The sequence below is a fragment of the Brassica napus genome, chromosome C6, assembly GCF_020379485.1.
Source record: "Brassica napus cultivar Da-Ae chromosome C6, Da-Ae, whole genome shotgun sequence".
Classification (NCBI taxonomy): Eukaryota; Viridiplantae; Streptophyta; class Magnoliopsida; order Brassicales; family Brassicaceae; genus Brassica; species Brassica napus.
This window is the reverse complement of record NC_063449.1, coordinates 45,047,976-45,066,966: the sequence shown is the minus strand read 5'-3', so window position 1 is coordinate 45,066,966 and position 18,991 is coordinate 45,047,976. Positions and strand designations below refer to the sequence as shown.

Below are 18,991 nucleotides of genomic sequence, written 5' to 3'. Positions count from 1 at the left end.
ATCATTATTTGTGATATTTCAACATAAATTTATTTTCACTATATTAATATTTCAATGTTTTATAAAAGGTGAAAACTTATTTTAGCAACTTTCAAATGAATTTTTCAAATTTTGAAAAAACAAATCAATTGGATATCTATACAATTGGTAACAAACCTATATTCAAAACTTCAAATACTATTTAATGCGGATGCAATAAATACAGCTCTAGTCTCAATTTTAGCCAAAAATAATAATTACAAATATTGTGTAAGACTATGGAATTTAATGGTTCGGACGTAAAAATATCAAAATTTGAGTTATGTTTTTGAATTTTTAATCATGCGGTTTGGTTGAAACTTCATGAAATTAAATTTAGGTGAGCAGCTGAGACATCTAAGTTGACCAGTTCTGAAGAATTTGACTTCGTGTTAGAGTTGGTAAGTTAATTTTAAAAAACAATTAACAGAAAATAATACGCATAATGTAAATCTAAATAACGTTACAGATTATGGTTGGTATGATTTATACGAGAGTATATATCTGAAATAAGTATTCGTTTTTTATATAACAAACGTGTAGTGTATTACAAAAGAGCATAACTCGGTACCCGCTTTGAAATTTTCAGAATTAAGATATTTTTTTTTTCTGATTGAAGATAATTTATTCTTAAACAGATTTACAAGATTACGAGTATGGTGGGCCTCATGTAATTCATCTGGACGGCACTCATTGACTTAGTTAGTCCTTTGACCAATGTTTTTAGCATATTATTAATGATCAAATCTCATATTTTATTCCTTTTATTTGTCTGTACTATTGATATAGAAATACGTATCTTTAATATTTTTCCCCGTGACCAGTCAAACACGTGTATTATCTTACATTGATTAGTCTTTAAGTACTCGATTAACTGAATAGTATAAACACACTTCGTGACAGACCATTGAAAATTTTATTTGAATTAGAAAATTCAAAGGCAACTATTCTCTTCCACAAAGAGAAAAAATTAAAGCTATATTATTATTGTAATGTATGACCATGTCTGTGTCCACATCTACAACTCTAATAACAATCACATGTACTTTAGAAAAATAGGGCTTGAGATCATGGTAGTCGAGTGGTTTAAATCGATATTTGTATCCTGGATCTCAAGCACAATGCTTAACTCGGGTCATCCAAAATATCAATAATAATAACAATGCTATTCATGACTTAATATACATTTATGCTCTCAACTGATCATACTAGCTAGGATAGTGCACCATTATAAACGGTCACATATGTTTCAAAACCGCTTATTTCTCTTTCAAATATGCAAGTTGTTAGACTCTTCCAAGAAAATCATATAAAACTCTGAAAAAAATCAAAGTGGTACCAATTTTAAAGTTTTGGATTTCCACCAGTTGTAAGGGAAAAAACAAGGAAATTTCTGGATAAAAAATTGGTCCACAATAAACACTAACGAGGTGTGAATGGTAATGAGCCAACATTGTTCATGACAAAACAAAATATTGCTAGAGGATCTAAGGGAAGTGCCACTTCGAAAGCGACATCGCTTTGTGCGTTCAGGTTTTTTTCCCTGCGTACCCATTTGCTGTTTCCATTGGTCAAATTCAACAATATCACTATCACCTTATGCCTTATGACCATTATAAATTAATTGCATTGGATCCACAACTAGAGATGTTGAGGTTGATAGTAAAATATCCACCCAAGTCTAGTCCAACTGTTTTTCATATCATAATCAGAGTAAACCAGGGTTTTGGATTCTTGCAATTTTGGGTTGGTTTTGATGTTCAGCATAAAGAAAGTGTGAAGTTCGGGAAATAGGTTCATAGTCTTGTATTTTTTGTTTTTTGTATGGGTGGGGGAATATATAACCAACGCATGAATTAGCAAAGCATCTATATTAATAGAAATTGTCAGTTGACAGGGGGAAATTGATAAACAATCTAACAAGTAGATGATGGCGAATCTTGGACACCTGATCAGTCCTTTTAATTGATAATCAAAATATTATTATTGTACTTTCATGGTAAATGAAAATTGTCTCAAATGTTAACACCACCACATACACATATCACTACCTTTAAAATAATTTTCTTAAGAACGAAAGATGAGTAATTGATGGCAAATCATAAGTGCAAGAGGGTCATTAATGTAATTTCGTAAACACATGTCCAAAACAAGGAACATTCTGCAATTAAAGGACTCATAATGTAATTTCGAAGAATAATACAAAATATTGTATATTATTTAACAAATAGTCCTTTCCTTTCCTCACTCTTCCCGCAATACTCTCTTCTCCTCCATCTCCAGTGTTTCGCCGCGCGCCGCTTCCTCTCTTATCTATCTCTCTCGCCGCGCTTTCGTCTCTAAACGTAAGTTCCCTTCCATCCTCTGTGTCGATCTCAAATGTACATCAAAGTTAAACCGTGAGACTGTTGAACCTGATTGTTCCGGTTTAGTCAATCGCATAGTTCTAGATTGAGAATCGGAATGTACCTCATGTTTAGGACCCGAAACCTAGTTTTGCATTCGTTCCGTCGTTTCAATCTCGAAACCCTAATTTCGCGGCGCCTGTGGAGTCGCTCAGTATCCTCCACACACTCGAATGCAGAAACGGATAGTAAGCAAACCGGAATATTCTCGCTAGCTGGGGAATTAGCATCTCTCGTAGAGGAATCTTCTCCTCACGTTGATGATACCAAACCTAGAAGCCGTATGGAGCTAAAGCGATCTCTCGAGCTCCGTTTAAAGAAAAGAGTCAAAGAGCAGTACACTAACGGGAAGTTCAATAACCTGTTGAAGAAGGTGATTGCAAGGCCCGAGACTCTTCGAGACGCTTATGATTGTATCAGACTTAACTCAAACGTTCCCGTAACAGAATCAGATGGGAGTGTTGCGTTTGCGTTTGATTCTATGGCGGAAGAGTTATCTAGCGGTGTGTTTGATGTAGCTTCCAATACGTTCTCGCTTGTGGCTAGAGATAAAACGAAGGAGGTTCTCGTCTTGCCTAGTTTACCTTTGAAAGTTGTTCAAGAAGCTGTTAGAATAGTCTTGGAAGTCGTTTTCAGTCCTTACTTTTCGAAGATTTCTCATAGTTGTCGAAGTGGAAGGGGACGTGGGTCTGCGTTGAAGTATATCAGCAACAGTGTGTCTCGTTCTGACTGGTGTTTTACTTTGAGCTTGAACAAAAAAGTGGATGATTCTGTTTTCGAGTGTTTGCTCTCTGTGATGGAGGAAAAGGTAGAAGATAGTTGTTTAAGCGTCTTACTGCGTTCTATGTTTGAAGCCCGGGTGCTTAATTTAGAGTTTGGAGGGTTTCCCAAGGGCCATGGTCTTCCTCAAGAAGGAGTGTTGTCCCGTGTGTTGATGAACGTGTATCTTGATCGGTTTGATCATGAGTTTTATAGGATCTCAATGAGGCATGAGGCTCTTGATCGCGATGCACAGACTGAGGAAGGTGGCCTAGGCTCAAAACTTCGGTCCTGGTTCAGGAGGAAGGCCGGAGAGGAAGATTTGAAAAGTGATCCGGAGAAGGACGTTGCTGTCAGAGTTTATTGTTGCAGATTTATGGATGAGATATTTTTCTCTGTGTCTGGACCCGAGAAAGTTGCGGTTGATATCAGATCTGAAGCTGTAGATTTCTTGCGGAACTCACTGCATTTGGACGTCACAGATGAAACAGACCCGTCATCATGTGAAACGGCCAAGGGGATTCGTGTTTTGGGTACGTTGGTGAGGAAGAATGTGAGGGAGAGCCCCGCTGTGAAAGCTGTTCACAAGTTAAAGGAGAAGGTTAGACTCTTTGCATTGCAGAAAGAAGAGGCGTGGACCTTGGGAACGGTTAGAATTGGAAAGAAATGGTTAGGACACGGATTGAAGAAGGTCAAGGAGTCAGAGATCAGAGGCTTGGCGGATAGTAACTCTACCTTGAGCCAGATATCTTCCCACAGAAAGCCCGGCATGGAAACAGATCATTGGTATAAGGTCTTGCTTAGGATATGGATGGAGGACGTGCTGAGAACCTCCGCAGATAGAAGCGAGGAGTTTATCTTGTCCAAGCATATTGTTGAACCCACGATTCCTCAAGAACTAAGAGACGCGTATAGCAAGTTCCAAACTTCTGCTGCGGCATATGTTTCTTCAGAGACAGCTAAAGTAGAAGCGCTATTGCCATGTCCAGACCCTCATGATAAACCTGTTTTCTTTGGTGATGTTGTTGCTCCTACCAATGCTATAAGAAGGCGTCTTTTTCGCTATGGATTAGTAACTGCTGAGGGTTATGCTCGTGCGAACTCTATGCTTATATTGCAAGATACTGCCCAGATAATTGATTGGTTCTCAGGACTTGTCCGGCGATGGGTGATATGGTATGGAGGATGTAGTAACTTTGATGAGATGAAAGCTCTTATCGACAACCAGGTCAGAAAGTCATGCATCCGGACTTTGGCGTCGAAATATCGAATACATGAAAATGAAATAGAGAGACGCCTTGATGAAGAACTCAGCACGATACCCTCTGCTGAAGATATAGAAGAGGAGATACAACATGAGAAACTAGATTCTCCAGCGTTTGACAGGGATGAACATCTAACGTACGGCATTTTCAATAGTGGTTCGTGTTTGTTGTCTTTAGCTCGAATAGTGAGCGAATCAAGGCCTTGCAGTTGCTTTGTATCTGGTTGCTCTATGGCTGCACCTGCTGTTTACACTCTACATGCAATGGAAAGACAGAAGTTTCCCGGTTGGAAAACTGGATTTTCTGTTTGCGTTCCTTCGAGCTTAAACGGAAGGAGAATAGGGCTGTGTAAGCAACACCTGAAAGACCTTTACTTAGGTCAAATATCACTTCAAGCTATTGATTTTGGAGCGTGGAGATGATTACTTTCTCTCCACTACACGACTCGTTGCTGATATCTTCCTAGGTCAACTCTGACTCGTTTTAGAGATGTTTGTTGAGCTCCGTGTATCTGATGTCTAGAAAAATCTAAGGTCCGGTTATTATTGTCCTTCGGCTGTGTACAGTTGCACAGTTTGAATACTCTCAGAGTCTAGAACCGTGGCATTAGCTGCGCTTGTGGAAAATGCTAGGTGAAATTGTTTCCACGGCGTTCACAGTTAGAATTTTCGTCACTTCTGACTGTTTTTTCTTTTTCCAAGGCTTATGCTTCTTGAATCTTTCTGACAGGTTTTGAACGTGACAAATGGAGCTAGCGGATCGAGCAGTCGGGCTTCTATTATCTTCAATCAGCTTATCCATATTCACCTACTATACTTTCTGGGTCATCATCCTGGTAAGTGACTATCTCATCCTCCAAGTTGCGCTTATAAAGACATTGTATTTTGATGTACCAACTGTCAATGAATGTTTTGGATATTACGAGGAAGAAGCTCACGTGTTAAAATTTTCCTTTGCAACAGCCATTTGTAGATAGTGATCACTTCATCCACAAGTACTTCTTGCCCCAAGACTATGCCATCCTCGTACCTGTCTTCGCTGGCGTAACTCTCCTCTCTCTTCTTTGCGTATTCATTGGAATGGTCATGCTCAAATCCAAAAAGAAGAAGGCTTGATTTTTTTTTCTTGGTTCTTTTGTGCCCTACTTAGTTTTGTACCTTTTGGTCTTTTCAGTGGTTTAAATCTGCCTGAACTTTTTTAAATAATGTAGTTGAACCGTACGAGACTATGTCCTAAAGTTGAATACTAACATATTAACTTTAATAAGTGTTTTTTTTTTTCGAATAAATTCTCTTATTAATCTGATCATCATTAATATCAGTATGCTATGATGGACTTTAGGCTCACCAAGAACTCAACTAAATATCAATTTTCAGAAGATAATAATGATTTGGATTCGAGTTTGGTTTCTTTTGAATCATAGCGATTTTGAAATAGATGTGACTACTGTTTTCTTTGTTTTTTGGTCGTTTTCTTTGTTTTTTGGTCGTTTCTGCAGTTGGAAGTTGCCGACTTTTCTTTTGGATTCTACTAGTATTTTTTCGGTTTTTTTTAGGTATAAATTTGATGATAAATAATAAAGTTACATGTGGACGTTGTTTAAAATATAAAATATAAATCTGTATTTTGAATTTGGAGAAAAATAAATTATGATAAATAGTAGTAGTCATCATAGTCTAAGAGCTGGCAAAGCATTAGAGACACAAGTGTGGTTCTCTTTGCAATTATGATATGTCTCTGTAATGAATTTGTTTTGACTTATCATATGGAAACTTAATCATAGTTTATAGCTTTGTAAATCTTATTAGTCATATGCTACTTAGTGCTTACAGACATATATCATTTCAAGTCACCTTCGTACAATTTGATAATTCAATAATAGCCATTCGAGTGGGCTTGCAGTAATTTATGAATGCATTTTTTCAAAAAAAAAATAATAATAGCCATTCGCGTGTACTGACTATAGACCAAACATTAGACCATACAATACAAGCCTATAGATAATTTCCTTTCCATTTCTCTGTTATATTCCACACGGTTTAATGATATTTCCTCTTTTTTTTTTTTTTGATCAAAGATGATATTTCCTCTTTAACCACACATGTGTAGTCTACTATTCATTTCAACCAAACAAACAATATATTAATTTCCATTCTGTTTAATAATAATTCTTCTTAAAATAATACTCTTCCACATTTGTGGAGTCTACTATTCATTCAACCAAAAAATTAATACATACATCCAATATATATTTTTCTTATTTTTTCCACACGATTTAATATAACATTTCCTTTTTAAAAAATAATATTCTTCCACATTTGTGTAGTCTACTATTCATTTGAACCAAAAAGCTGTCATTAACTATATTGCTAAAATAGAATTTCAAAATCGGAAGGTGTAGATTCGATTTATTGGACCAGAAATTAATAAATGCATGCATTCTTCTGTATTTTAAAATCTTAAACTGTTTTTTTTTTTTAAATGTACTGTCATCTTCCGTAATACGCCAAAAACATTCTCTCTTCCTCTCTCATTATAAAAATACGAAACCTCAAAGAGATTCATCACTCTCTCAGGAGATTCACTCCAACCCGGATCCGATTACGCAGACCGATCCAGTTTGAGACTTAGCTGGCGTGCGGTGATTGGTAGGTGGCACGAGAAGAATTCGAAATTCCGTTACAAAAAATGGGCTGCGTTAACTCGAAGCAGACGGTCTCCGTGACGCCGGCGATCGATCACTCGGGCGTCTTCAAGGAGAACGAGAACGAGTGCTCCGGATCGGGTCGGGTGGTGATCGAGGATCCGCCTCGCCCGATTCTCAAGAAGCTCGCGTCGTGGAGGAGCAGGAGCTGGAAGAGGAGCCAGAAGAGTGAGCTCGGGAGCGAGTTGAGCGAGTCGGGACGTGGTAGCGACTCGCTGAGTTTCCGTCTCGGTAGCATCAGCAAATACATCGAAGCGGAGCAGGTCGCTGCCGGTTGGCCTGCGTGGCTGAGCAACGTGGCTGGTGAAGCTATCCATGGCTGGGTTCCACTTCGATCTGACGCTTTCGAAAAGCTCGAGAAGGTTCGTATTGTGTGGCCTAGTGGCTAAAACTTTAGATTACATGTAAGAGGTCATTGGTTCGAAGGGAGGGATCTGTTTAATTTAAGGTTATTATTATCGATGTTTAAGAGAATGGTTAGGTAGCAACAATGTACAGAGGACTAGTGATGAGGTGGATTATATGAGATTTAGACGTTATCAAATTATTGATTTATTTTTATATATTTTACATTTACATTAGATATTTTAGTGGGATTTGAGTTTAATTATAAAATTATTTTGATAAATTGTAAAAATTACAAATAAAAAATTAAACTAGACAAATTTGTGGATTGTGTTCAGAAAAGACAAATTTGTTGATTTGCAGTAATATTATTAATTAGTTTAATAGATTTAGACTAATTTAGACCAACTTCGACTAATTTTAATTAATTTAAAATGGTTTGAAAACGATTTGAGTAGTATAAATCGATTTAAAAAAAAAATTGTTTCGGCTATATCCAATTTTCTGCATAGAACGTTGGTTATTATTATTATTATTGCAAATGTTGTTTGGTTGAGGAAGTAGTGAAACTAATGAAGTTTAGTTTGATTTCTGTAGATTGGACAAGGGACTTATAGCAGTGTGTTCCGTGCGGTAGAGACTGAAACTGGGAGGATTGTGGCATTGAAGAAAGTGAGGTTCGACAATTTCGAGCCAGAGAGTGTGAAGTTTATGGCAAGAGAGATTTTGATACTCAGAAAACTCAATCATCCCAACGTTATCAAGCTGGAAGGTTTGATTACTTCCAAACTATCTTGCACCATACAGCTCGTGTTTGAGTATATGGAGCATGATCTCACTGGTCTTCTTGCTTCCCCTGACATCAAATTCACTACGCCACAGGTTTGTTTAGTTTTATAGTGGAAGAATCATTATCAGTTGATGGGAGTTTTTTCTTATGTGTTTTGGTTGTATCATAAATGCAGATTAAGTGTTACATGAAGCAGCTGTTGTCTGGGCTTGATCATTGTCACTCTCGAGGTGTGATGCATCGGGACATAAAGGGTTCCAATCTTTTGTTGAGTAATGAAGGAATACTAAAGGTGGCTGATTTTGGGTTAGCCAACTTCAGCAACTCTTCAGGGCATAAGAAGAAACCACTTACCAGTCGAGTTGTCACTCTGTGGTACCGTCCACCTGAGCTTTTGCTTGGGGCAACGGACTATGGATCAGCTGTTGATTTGTGGAGTGTTGGTTGTGTTTTCGCTGAGTTGCTTCTTGGGAAACCCATTCTCCGGGGAAGAACTGAGGTAGACCACATAGCACTGTCTCATTTTGATCTGTTATTTATGATATTTGACCTTTTGGTCAGGGATTGGTGAAAAATGAACTTTGAATTGTATGGATCAGGTTGAACAGCTGCACAAGATATTCAAACTGTGTGGATCTCCACCAGCAGATTACTGGAAAAAATCCAAACTTCCTCATGCAATGCTTTTCAAGCCACAGCAGAACTATAATAGCTGTCTCCGGGAAACGTTGAAAGATTTGTCTGAGATTGAAATCAGTCTGATAGAAACTCTTCTTTCTATAGATCCCCTAAAACGCGGTACTGCCTCTACAGCCCTTGTTTCTGAGGTACCCCTTTTTATCATTTGAATCCATTAACGTATCAAGCTTGGGAAGGAACCACATTGCTGCATTTTACTTATCTTTTACTAATTAATGAAGACATTGCGTCTTTTTGTTTCCAGTATTTTACTACAGAGCCTTTTGCTTGTGATCCCTCAAGCTTGCCAATGTATCCGCCTAGCAAGGAGATAGATACAAAGCATCGGACAGAAGCAACAAGGTTAAAATTTTCTTTCATTATCTGATAGAAAATTACCAGTCCACCATTTTGATTGGCCTTTCATTATCTTGGAAGCATTTGTAACATCGTCCTACTTCATGTCTGATTTTCAGGAAAAAGATTAGCGGGAATGGAAGACGTGGTGTAGAAGCGAGGAAGCCATCACGGAAGACTCTTTCATTCAATAAACTGGCACCAGCTGAGGTACTTTTTACCTACTCTCTTGTCTACCTGTCATGAAACTATGTTTCTCGTGCAAGCAACTCAAATGTGCTCTCTCTTTTTTTGTGTGTTTGCAGGAAAGAATTGGTCATTTAGTTCCTATTTCGATTGAAAGTGATGCCAAGTTCTGTGGGAAGCTGCAAACCCAGTTAGATCACAAGAAAGACAAAGCTTCCCATGTGAAAAATGTATCCCAAGGTGATGTACCTTTCTCAGGGCCGTTACAAGTTTCTAAGTCAAGCAGTTTTGCTTGGGCGAAACGAGAAAAAGATGAAGCATGTGTTAGGGTGCATAATCGTTCTCTTTCAAGAGGTCACATTCCTAATGCATGTGGACCTTCTCCTGCTTACAATGGGAATGGTGTCGAACCTAAGAGAAATGAGAGTAAAAATGATGACAAACGTGAAGACAAGACAGATTCTCGAGGCCAGGAGTCATACGAGGCAGTGAAACGTTCTATGCTGAAGCAGTGGAGACAACTTGAACGTCTAGATTCTTTTGGTGCATCGGACGAGTATCACTCTCAAGAACTGTCATTGGGACAGAGAGATAAAATGGCAACCAAGAGGGGTAATAATTTGGTACGTCCATAGATTATAGAAGCTCTAAGAGCACCCTTCTAGTTTCTTCTTTGATATCTTAAATTCCATATAGAATTTTTCGTTGTTTGCATTGTTCCCATGGCCGTTTAGTGCTTTTGATAGACATAGTACAAACCAAGCATGATCTGTGCCAGACATTCTTTCAAGTGAAACTTGGCTTCATTGTTCTTATTACTGTAATGCCCAGTGTCAAAACCCATTCGGTGTATTAGAGATAAAATGAAGTGATTCTAAAGATATGATTGCACTACTGCTGTAACAGTTTACATGAATTTGTATATGAAATTGTGAAAATGAGATATGCAGCTAAGAAAAGCAGAAAGAAAGGACCAGTTTACCGTTGTATACAAATCATGTTTGCTCAGCTGTTTAAGTATTCTTTTGTTCTTTCTCTCTCCACGCTTTTAGCTAGAGTCCAGATGGGAGAGAGAAAGAAAGTAGGCATGATTTGGTTTCTCCTTTTTTGAGTTCATAGAAAAGCATGCTCAATGATGCTGATAACTTGAGCTTTTGACAGGGTGATGATGGGGACAAGATCGAGTTCTCGGGCCCTTTGTTGTCTAAATCCAATGGAGTTGATGAACTAGTGGAATGGCACGAGCGCCGCATCAGCAAGCTAATTCGTAAACCGTGGTTCCTGAAAGGTAAAGCTAAGGAAGCTTTAACAGACTATCATTCATTGTGTCTCGACTCTTCGCTTTTTCAAACAAGACCTTTACAGCTTTTTGTGATTAAACATTTTTGTTTTCTCAACTGGTTTGTAACTTGTCAAATACTTAGTGTGTTGAGTTTTTTGAACTTGCAGATAAAAAACAGGGGAAGTGAAACGATTGTAAACTTCTATGGCCATCGCAAGGCTCGCAAGGAGATGGAGAAAAGAGCTCCAAGAACCTGTGATTGTCAATCAATCAGGAGAAAAGGCCATACATCATTTTGTTGTTTTTATTTAAATTTTAGGGTATATAAGCTACACCTTTTGAGAGCCAATTCAATTGTGCATGATTCAAAGGCACTGATGTATAGATCTCAGTTCCTAAATTATTACTTCTATGCATATATATATATATATATGTAAACAGCTTTGTGTTTTATTTTGAGTTGCATACCAGATGAGAAAATGTCATCTGAAACTAATCAAATTGTACTCAGCCTTACACTTAACTTCTTATAAGAAAGTGAAACAGAACGTTACATTTTTTTTATTGTTCTAAGCTGGTAGATATCGTTGTATTATGTATACCTCTTTACCACCATTACTACTCTCCTTGAAATGCGTCCATAGAAGTTTACTAATGTTTGAAGCCCTCAAGGATTACCAATGAGCCTCTGCTTTGTTAACCAATACTGGTTAAGCCTTTGTCTTGCGTACTCCATGTAGTCGAAGTCGATTTCATTCACATGTTCCTACAAAGTTTTAGCCAAAAATCAAGATCAAAGCCATATAAATATATAAACATATACAAATGTGCAGGTATGAGAGAAGGTGACTGTAGATAATACCGATATGATTCCCCATAAACCCCAAGTTAGATGACTAGCAAGTGTATATTTCTCAACATCTTCAAGGAGTTTTTTGACCATTGTATCACTGGGCTGTTCTTCACCTGAAGAGTTCAATAGAACAAATACAATTGAGAATGCTGAAGCTCATAGAGAGACAAGGAGAGGGTGATAAAATAATCACCTGAAGGACTCATATATGTTTTCACAAATCGTTTACGCTCCTCCACACCTATATGTATTTGACACACATTTTAATAACATAAACGATCAGCCTTCTACCATTTCAAAAGATAAAGAGAAGATTACATGAAAGAGTCGCTTACCAGGGTATTTAGTGTAATCCATGATGTGAGGTGTGTCAGTGTGGTAATCAGCAGCCATCTCGCAGAAGTGATTGGCAATGTCATAAGCCACTGGATTGTAGCAAGAATATTCATAATCCTATTCAAAAATAATTATTAAATCCGAGTTATGATCCATATTCTAATACTGCAACACCAAAAGAAAACAAAGATAAACAAATAACGAAACCTCACAATGATGGTTATTGCTTTGGTTTCCTCATCCATCATTATGTTCCCATACTGCAAATCATTGTGGCAAAACCCAATCTTTTCATCACTCTTAAACAGAGACTTCTCAAGCAAATTAATTTCCATCTCCATAACATCGAGACGAAATGACTTGGCTTCTTCAGGTGAAGCCAGTCTCTTGCATGCAACCAGCCATTTTCTGAATCCACAAAGACCCAAGAATCAACCTATATAATAAGTAAAGTAGCAAAAAAACAAAGGAAACATACCGTAGCCTGTCCCAAAGCAAAGCCTTCTTCACACCAGGCATGTCAAGACCATGAAACTCCTTCATCCTAGTCGCTATCCGACCAGATATCACAAGATCACGCAAATCAGAAGCAGATAGTGTCTGAAAACACACACACAAAAAAAAAAGTTACAACCAAACATGGGTGTAAGTAAGTGCAAAGACATTCAAAATAACTTAAATACCCGTGCATGGAGAAACTCTTCGATACGACCATTACCAAACCGAGCCAACAACAAAGGCCCATGACCATGCTTAGACATGAACTCAAACGTCCTGATCTCATCCTCACGGTCAAAGAATATCCCAACGCCTTCACCGTAAATCCTAACGAGAACCTTACGAGAAGGCCCACTTTCCCTAGTGGGCCACTTGATCTGGAAAACCTCGTTGGTCATCGCACCTTTCAGAGGAATCACTTGCAGTGCCTTGGAATCGATCACGTCTTCCCACTCAGACGCTATAGCTTGTAGAGCTTCCTTCACTTCTCGAGAGAGACGGTACTCTTTGCTCTCCACATTCGTTTCGTTAGCACCCATCGTAGTATCTAGTTCCTGTGTGCAGAGATCAAAACAAAAGACTCGATCTTTAGCTACAGAGCCACATGCAAACAAGCTCTGTTTTCGTAAAGTTTTCGACTTTAAATCTAAAACTGTACGAACAATCAAAATCTATCATTACACAGCAACACAAGTGATGGAGAAGGAAGGAAACGCTTACGTTCGAGAAAGAGAACGTTGCGCAGTACGAGGAAGATGCAGAGGATAGAATCAGGATCATGGCAAGATCCGGTGTAAACAAGGAAATAAAAGGACTGTTTTAGCAAATAACGTATAGTTTTATCTGAGCTTCTAATTTTTTTATTTAAGTCCTTGTACTTATGGAAGGTTTCTATTCTCGCACATACTTTTCAGAAGGTCCAATAATAACGAAGTTCCACGTGGCGTCTACCTGTCACACTCTCCGTATCTCTTTAACTTCTGAAAAATATCATTTAAAGAGTTCTCTAGTAACTTCTAGTTCTCAAGTAAGAGAAGTCTCTATCTTTCCAGATAGATCTCCTTTCCTTTTAAAACATACATCTCCTGCCTCCTTGCTTCCTCGCAAAAAAATCTCACAAAGCTTTCTAAAACAGAGAAACAAGAAGCTCCATACTTTTCATATCTGTAAGGTAAAATAAGCTAGAGACTAACTTCTTGTTGATTCTTGTTCTTTCTTGTTAGAGTATTCAAGATTCTGAGGTTCTTTGTTTACTGTTCAGAAACTTACAAGATGAATCCAGAGAAGTTCACACACAAGACAAACGAGACAATAGCCGCCGCTCACGAGCTAGCCGTGAACGCAGGACACGCACAGATCACTCCCCTGCACTTAGCCGGCGCTTTGATCTCCGACCCTTCAGGTATCTTCCCTCAATCTATCTCCAGCGCCGGAGGAGAAAACGCAGCTCAGTCAGCAGAAAGAGTGATCAACCAAGCTTTAAAGAAGCTCCCCTCGCAGTCCCCTCCACCAGACGACGTTCCAGCTAGCTCAAGCCTCATCAAAGCGATACGCCGCGCTCAAACCGCACAGAAGTCACGCGGCGACACACACTTAGCCGTGGACCAGCTTGTCATTGGCCTCCTCGAAGACTCTCAGATCAAGGACCTCTTAAAAGAAGTTGGGGTCGCAGCGGCGAAGGTGAAATCCGAAGTTGAGAAGTTGCGTGGGAAGCAAGGAAAGAAAGTTGAGAGCGCTTCAGGGGATACGAACTTCCAAGCGTTGAAGACTTACGGAAGAGACTTGGTCGAAGAAGCGGGGAAGCTTGATCCAGTGATTGGTCGTGACGAGGAGATTAGAAGAGTCGTTAGGATCCTCTCGAGGAGAACCAAGAACAACCCTGTCCTTATCGGAGAGCCAGGTGTCGGGAAAACAGCTGTTGTTGAAGGCTTAGCTCAACGGATCGTCAAAGGAGACGTCCCCAACAGTCTCACCGACGTGAGATTAATCTCCTTAGACATGGGCGCGTTGGTCGCTGGCGCTAAGTACAGAGGAGAGTTTGAAGAAAGACTAAAAGCTGTGTTGAAAGAAGTCGAGGAAGCTGAAGGGAAAGTGATTCTGTTTATAGATGAGATTCATTTGGTTTTGGGAGCTGGGAAGACCGAAGGGTCGATGGACGCTGCGAATCTGTTTAAGCCTATGCTGGCTAGAGGCCAGCTGCGTTGCATTGGCGCCACGACGCTTGAGGAGTATAGGAAGTACGTTGAGAAAGACGCTGCCTTTGAGAGAAGGTTTCAGCAAGTGTATGTGGCTGAGCCGAGTGTGGTTGATACTATTAGTATCCTGAGAGGGCTTAAGGAGAAGTATGAGGGACACCATGGTGTTCGGATCCAGGACAGAGCTCTTATCAATGCTGCTCAGCTCTCTGCTCGTTACATCACTGGTACGTTAAAGATTCGATCTTGCGAATCTTAATAGTAACAAATAGTCCTAATAGTAACAACAAAAACATGTATGAACGAACATATAGATATAGATATTTTTTACTATTAATTGCGGTAATAACAGAAACATATAGGATTTTTGACTATTAATATAGAGATTTTTTACTATTAATTGTTTTACTAACAAAAACATATAGATATATAATTTTTTTTTACTATTAATTGGGGTATAGTAACAAAGACATATTTTTTTATTATTACCGTTTATACTAAGAAGATGATGTTGTTTTGATATAGTCTTTGTTCTTGCTCATGACATGTTTAGGTCGGCATTTACCGGATAAAGCGATTGATTTGGTGGATGAGGCTTGTGCCAACGTGAGAGTCCAGCTTGATAGCCAACCTGAGGAGATTGACAACCTCGAGAGGAAGAGGATGCAGCTGGAGATTGAGCTACACGCCTTGGAGAGGGAGAAAGACAAGGCCAGCAAAGCTCGCCTTGTGGAGGTAAGGAAAGAGCTCGATGACTTGAGGGACAAGCTACAGCCTCTGACGATGAAGTACAGAAAGGAGAAAGAGAGGATCGACGAGATCAGGAGGCTGAAGCAAAAGAGAGAAGAGCTCATGTTCGCCTTGCAGGAGGCAGAGCGTAGATACGATCTCGCTAGAGCTGCTGACTTGAGATACGGAGCGATTCAAGAAGTGGAGTCCGCGATAGCTCAGCTCGAAGGGACCTCTGATGAGAACATGATGCTCACCGAGAATGTGGGGCCTGAACATATAGCTGAGGTTGTGAGCAGGTGGACTGGGATTCCGGTGACGAGGCTTGGACAGAACGAGAAGGAGAGGCTGATTGGTCTTGCTGATAGGTTGCACAAGAGAGTTGTGGGGCAAGACCAAGCGGTGAGTGCGGTTGCTGAGGCTATTTTGAGGTCGAGGGCGGGGCTTGGAAGGCCGCAACAGCCGACTGGTTCGTTCTTGTTTCTTGGTCCGACCGGTGTTGGTAAGACTGAGCTAGCTAAGGCTCTTGCTGAGCAGCTGTTTGATGATGAGAACCTCTTGGTTCGGATTGATATGTCCGAGTATATGGAACAACACTCTGTCTCTCGCTTAATCGGTGCACCACCTGGGTACGTAACAACACAATATATAAAAATTATCATTTAAATTTTTTTTGACATTATTAATATTTTTTTAAAAATCTGATATTATTAATATAAAATTCGTTTTTAATTATCTTTTTGTCTGTTTTCTTGCATGGTTGTGTTCTTTTATCTTCTTTAAAAAAAAATGAGACTATTAATATGTTTTTTTGGACAACTGATATTATTAATATAAAATTCGTTTTTAGTTATGTTTTGTCTGCTTACTTACATGGTTGTGTTCTTTCTCATCAGCTATGTTGGTCATGAGGAAGGAGGACAGCTAACTGAAGCTGTAAGGAGGCGACCTTACTGTGTAATACTCTTTGATGAAGTGGAGAAAGCACACGTTGCTGTTTTCAACACGTTGCTCCAAGTGTTGGACGATGGTAGATTGACGGATGGTCAAGGGAGGACGGTTGATTTCAGGAACTCGGTGATAATCATGACGTCGAACCTCGGCGCAGAGCATCTTCTCTCGGGGCTGACTGGTAAAGTGTCTATGCAAGTGGCTAGAGAATGTGTGATGCAGGAGGTGAGAAGGCATTTCAGACCGGAGCTGCTGAACAGGCTTGACGAGATCGTGGTGTTCGATCCTCTTTCGCATGAGCAGTTGAGGAAAGTGGCGAGGCTTCAGATGAAGGAAGTTGCTGTCAGGCTTGCTGAGAGAGGTGTGGCTTTGGCAGTTACTGATGCTGCTTTGGACTATATTCTGGCGGAGAGTTATGATCCTGTAAGTGATGTTTATCAAGCACTTTAACTTCTTTAGTTTGGAATGGTTCGTTGGCTGAATTTTTTTATTGTGTTGTATGGTTAGGTGTATGGTGCTAGGCCAATAAGGAGATGGATGGAGAAGAAGGTGGTGACGGAGTTGTCAAAGATGGTTGTGCGTGAGGAGATTGATGAGAACTCAACTGTTTATATAGATGCAGGCAGTGGTGGATCTGATCTTGTGTACCGTGTTGAGAAGAATGGAGGGTTGGTGAATGCTACAACAGGGAAGAAGTCGGATGTGTTGATCCATATAGCTAATGGGCCAAAGAAAAGTGATGCAGCTCAGGCGGTGAAGAAGATGAGGATTGAGGAAATAGATGATGACGAAGAGATGGTTGAGGACTAAAATCTTTTAACCTTTAAAGAGCATGCAATGTTGTTCTTTTGAGTTGTTGTTTTACTTGATCCTTGTAAAGTTGGAAGAGACTCATGTTCTGCTTTAGTTTTTGGTGGACTCTTAAAAAGTCTAAATGGTGTGAAGATGTAAAAAGTCTACTTGTACTATGTTTTCTAAGCTGTGATCAAAGCTTTGAGAGTCAGTAAGGACTCATGTTCTGTTTTGATTTTGGCTTCTTTTGTAGACGATAAAAGCAAACAAAATGGTGTGTAACTGTAAACACTTTTATTACGTGGTCTTACAAATACAAGAAAATACAAACATTTCATTTTTAAGACCACTGGGGTGGTTCATCAATTCTCAGTATCGGTTTTGAAGAGCGTCATTACAATGTCATCAACCACGCCTTCATTGTAGTGAAAGAAGTGACCACTTCCCGGAACCTCATGATAGTGAAGCCACGGAAGCTTTTCAGCAATGTAACGTTGCGGTATCACAGGCACTAACATGTCATCATCCCCATGCCACAGATGAACAGAGCCTTGGTCGGTGTTCAAGAACGGGTCCTGGAGCTCAATAGGATCAAACTCCCAACTCCCAAACCCAACAATCATGTCACGGTTAATACTCTCATGCAACCCTTGCGGCCTCACTTCCGCCAAATGCGGTTTCCTCGAAGAACCCAGCTTCAAAACGATATCTTTATCCGGCTGCGAGAAGCTAGAACCGTCTCGGTTCGCAACACTCGAACCGGGGAACCATCTTTGCGTGTTCCACCAGTGGATAAGCCAAGGAGCATAGTGAGCGACGCGAACCGCCCACTGATCTCTCTTTGGCTGCAAGCTGTAACCTTGAGTGGAAACATTCAAAGGCAAGCTCTTCCACCAGTAGTTAACAACCGGAGCGACGAGCGTCGCTCCGGCTAGCCGGTGAGGGATGTACTTAAGACATCCCCATGTTGCTTGTCCTCCCATTGAGTAACCTATAACGTAGAACTTGGCTCCAAGATTCAAATGATCAGCAAGCTCTTCAACGTCTAAAGCCAAGCTCTTTGGGGTCCGGTTCGGATCCGGGTCGCTCTCTCCGTAACCGGGTCGGTCAAACGAAACCAAATACAAGCCAAGTTCCTCAATTAAACCCTAGAAAACGACATTCATCAAATAAATTGATATAAATCCTAATTTTCTAGAAAATGATTTGAACTCTATTTTTTTCCAGAAATTGATAATTAACTCTATTTTTTTAGAAATTGATATTAACCCTAATTTTGTTGAAACTGTTATGAACCCTAATTTTCTAGAAATCGATATAAATACTAATTGGTAGTTACGATAAGTACCGGAGCGAGGCGAGTGGCGTAAACGGCGTCGTGTCGACAACAATCGGATCCGTGGATGAAGATGACTTTGCGGCGAGCTTCGTCTCTTGGAACTCCGTGCTCTTTGTACGCTAAGTACCTCCCGTCTCGGAGCTTAATCCGCGGTGCTGTGATCGGTGGACCTCCAGGGGAGCCACATAGCTTCGGCGGAGGAGGTTTTATTATTGACCGATAAGTCAACGCAGTGATTACTCCGACAAGGATGACTAGAACTGAAGGAAGAAGAAGACTGTTCCGAGGTGGTTTGGTCGGTGATCCAGTCGACATTGCAGAAGCGGAGAGATGATCGGAGACAGTGAAGTAGAAACTAAAGTCAACGACAACATAGAAAAGGAAGGAGCGCATTTTTAAATTCCTAAATCCTTAATGGGCCAAGTTTTAAAGCCCATAGGACATTTCTTAATCAAATCTAAAGATGAAAACTTGGGCACAACATTTAGGTTCGTTTAAACTATTAATGG

General features: G+C 39.8%; 6 protein-coding genes across 10 annotated transcripts; 4 read left to right on the top strand and 2 right to left on the bottom strand.

Moving 5' to 3' along the window:
* Positions 1-2,369: 2,369 nt before the first annotated feature.
* Positions 2,370-4,869, top strand: LOC111197873 (nuclear intron maturase 4, mitochondrial). The gene has a single exon (XM_022705136.2). It carries the CDS (start codon positions 2,482-2,484, stop codon positions 4,867-4,869), a length of 2,388 nt encoding a protein of 795 aa, XP_022560857.2. The 5' UTR covers positions 2,370-2,481.
* Positions 4,786-5,713, top strand: LOC106354347 (dolichol-phosphate mannose synthase subunit 2). Of its 4 annotated transcripts, none has more exons than XM_013794267.3 (3): positions 4,786-4,913; positions 5,177-5,282; positions 5,410-5,713. In XM_013794267.3, exons 2-3 carry the CDS (start codon positions 5,193-5,195, stop codon positions 5,560-5,562), a joined length of 243 nt encoding a protein of 80 aa, XP_013649721.2. In that variant the 5' UTR covers positions 4,786-4,913; positions 5,177-5,192; the 3' UTR covers positions 5,563-5,713. The 4 variants fall into 4 exon arrangements, with proteins under 4 accessions (XP_013649721.2, XP_013649719.2, XP_022560858.2 ...); XM_013794265.3 differs by lacking the exon at positions 4,786-4,913 and adding an exon at positions 4,947-5,079; XM_022705137.2 differs by lacking the exon at positions 4,786-4,913 and adding an exon at positions 4,949-4,980.
* A 1,200-nt stretch (positions 5,714-6,913) lies between these two features.
* Positions 6,914-11,242, top strand: LOC106354345 (protein IMPAIRED IN BABA-INDUCED STERILITY 1). Its single transcript, XM_048761423.1, has 9 exons — positions 6,914-7,513; positions 8,094-8,378; positions 8,462-8,785; positions 8,886-9,113; positions 9,230-9,327; positions 9,441-9,531; positions 9,627-10,130; positions 10,669-10,795; positions 10,957-11,242. Exons 1-9 carry the CDS (start codon positions 7,136-7,138, stop codon positions 10,974-10,976), a joined length of 2,055 nt encoding a protein of 684 aa, XP_048617380.1. The 5' UTR covers positions 6,914-7,135; the 3' UTR covers positions 10,977-11,242.
* Positions 11,243-11,261: 19 nt separating this feature from the next.
* LOC106354346 (probable choline kinase 2) lies at positions 11,262-13,354 on the bottom strand. Of its 2 annotated transcripts, none has more exons than XR_007325314.1 (8): positions 13,197-13,354; positions 12,662-13,030; positions 12,457-12,578; positions 12,186-12,386; positions 11,978-12,095; positions 11,836-11,883; positions 11,652-11,755; positions 11,262-11,555 (listed from the first exon to the last, which is right to left on the bottom strand). XR_007325314.1 is itself a non-coding variant. In XM_013794262.3 (8 exons), exons 1-8 carry the CDS (start codon positions 13,254-13,256, stop codon positions 11,457-11,459), a joined length of 1,116 nt encoding a protein of 371 aa, XP_013649716.2. In that variant the 5' UTR covers positions 13,257-13,353; the 3' UTR covers positions 11,262-11,456. The 2 variants fall into 2 exon arrangements, 1 of the variants encoding a protein (XP_013649716.2); XM_013794262.3 differs by having other exon boundaries at positions 12,191-12,386; positions 13,197-13,353.
* A 137-nt stretch (positions 13,355-13,491) lies between these two features.
* On the top strand, positions 13,492-17,375 carry LOC106354342 (chaperone protein ClpB1). Its single transcript, XM_048761421.1, has 5 exons — positions 13,492-13,647; positions 13,738-14,898; positions 15,225-16,029; positions 16,297-16,774; positions 16,859-17,375. The coding sequence occupies exons 2-5, from the start codon at positions 13,749-13,751 to the stop codon at positions 17,159-17,161; spliced, it is 2,736 nt and encodes a 911-aa protein (XP_048617378.1). The 5' UTR covers positions 13,492-13,647; positions 13,738-13,748; the 3' UTR covers positions 17,162-17,375.
* A 40-nt stretch (positions 17,376-17,415) lies between these two features.
* Positions 17,416-18,890, bottom strand: BNAC06G35210D. Its single transcript, XM_048761426.1, has 2 exons — positions 18,492-18,890; positions 17,416-18,291 (listed from the first exon to the last, which is right to left on the bottom strand). Exons 1-2 carry the CDS (start codon positions 18,873-18,875, stop codon positions 17,506-17,508), a joined length of 1,170 nt encoding a protein of 389 aa, XP_048617383.1. The 5' UTR covers positions 18,876-18,890; the 3' UTR covers positions 17,416-17,505.
* Positions 18,891-18,991: the final 101 nt, after the last annotated feature.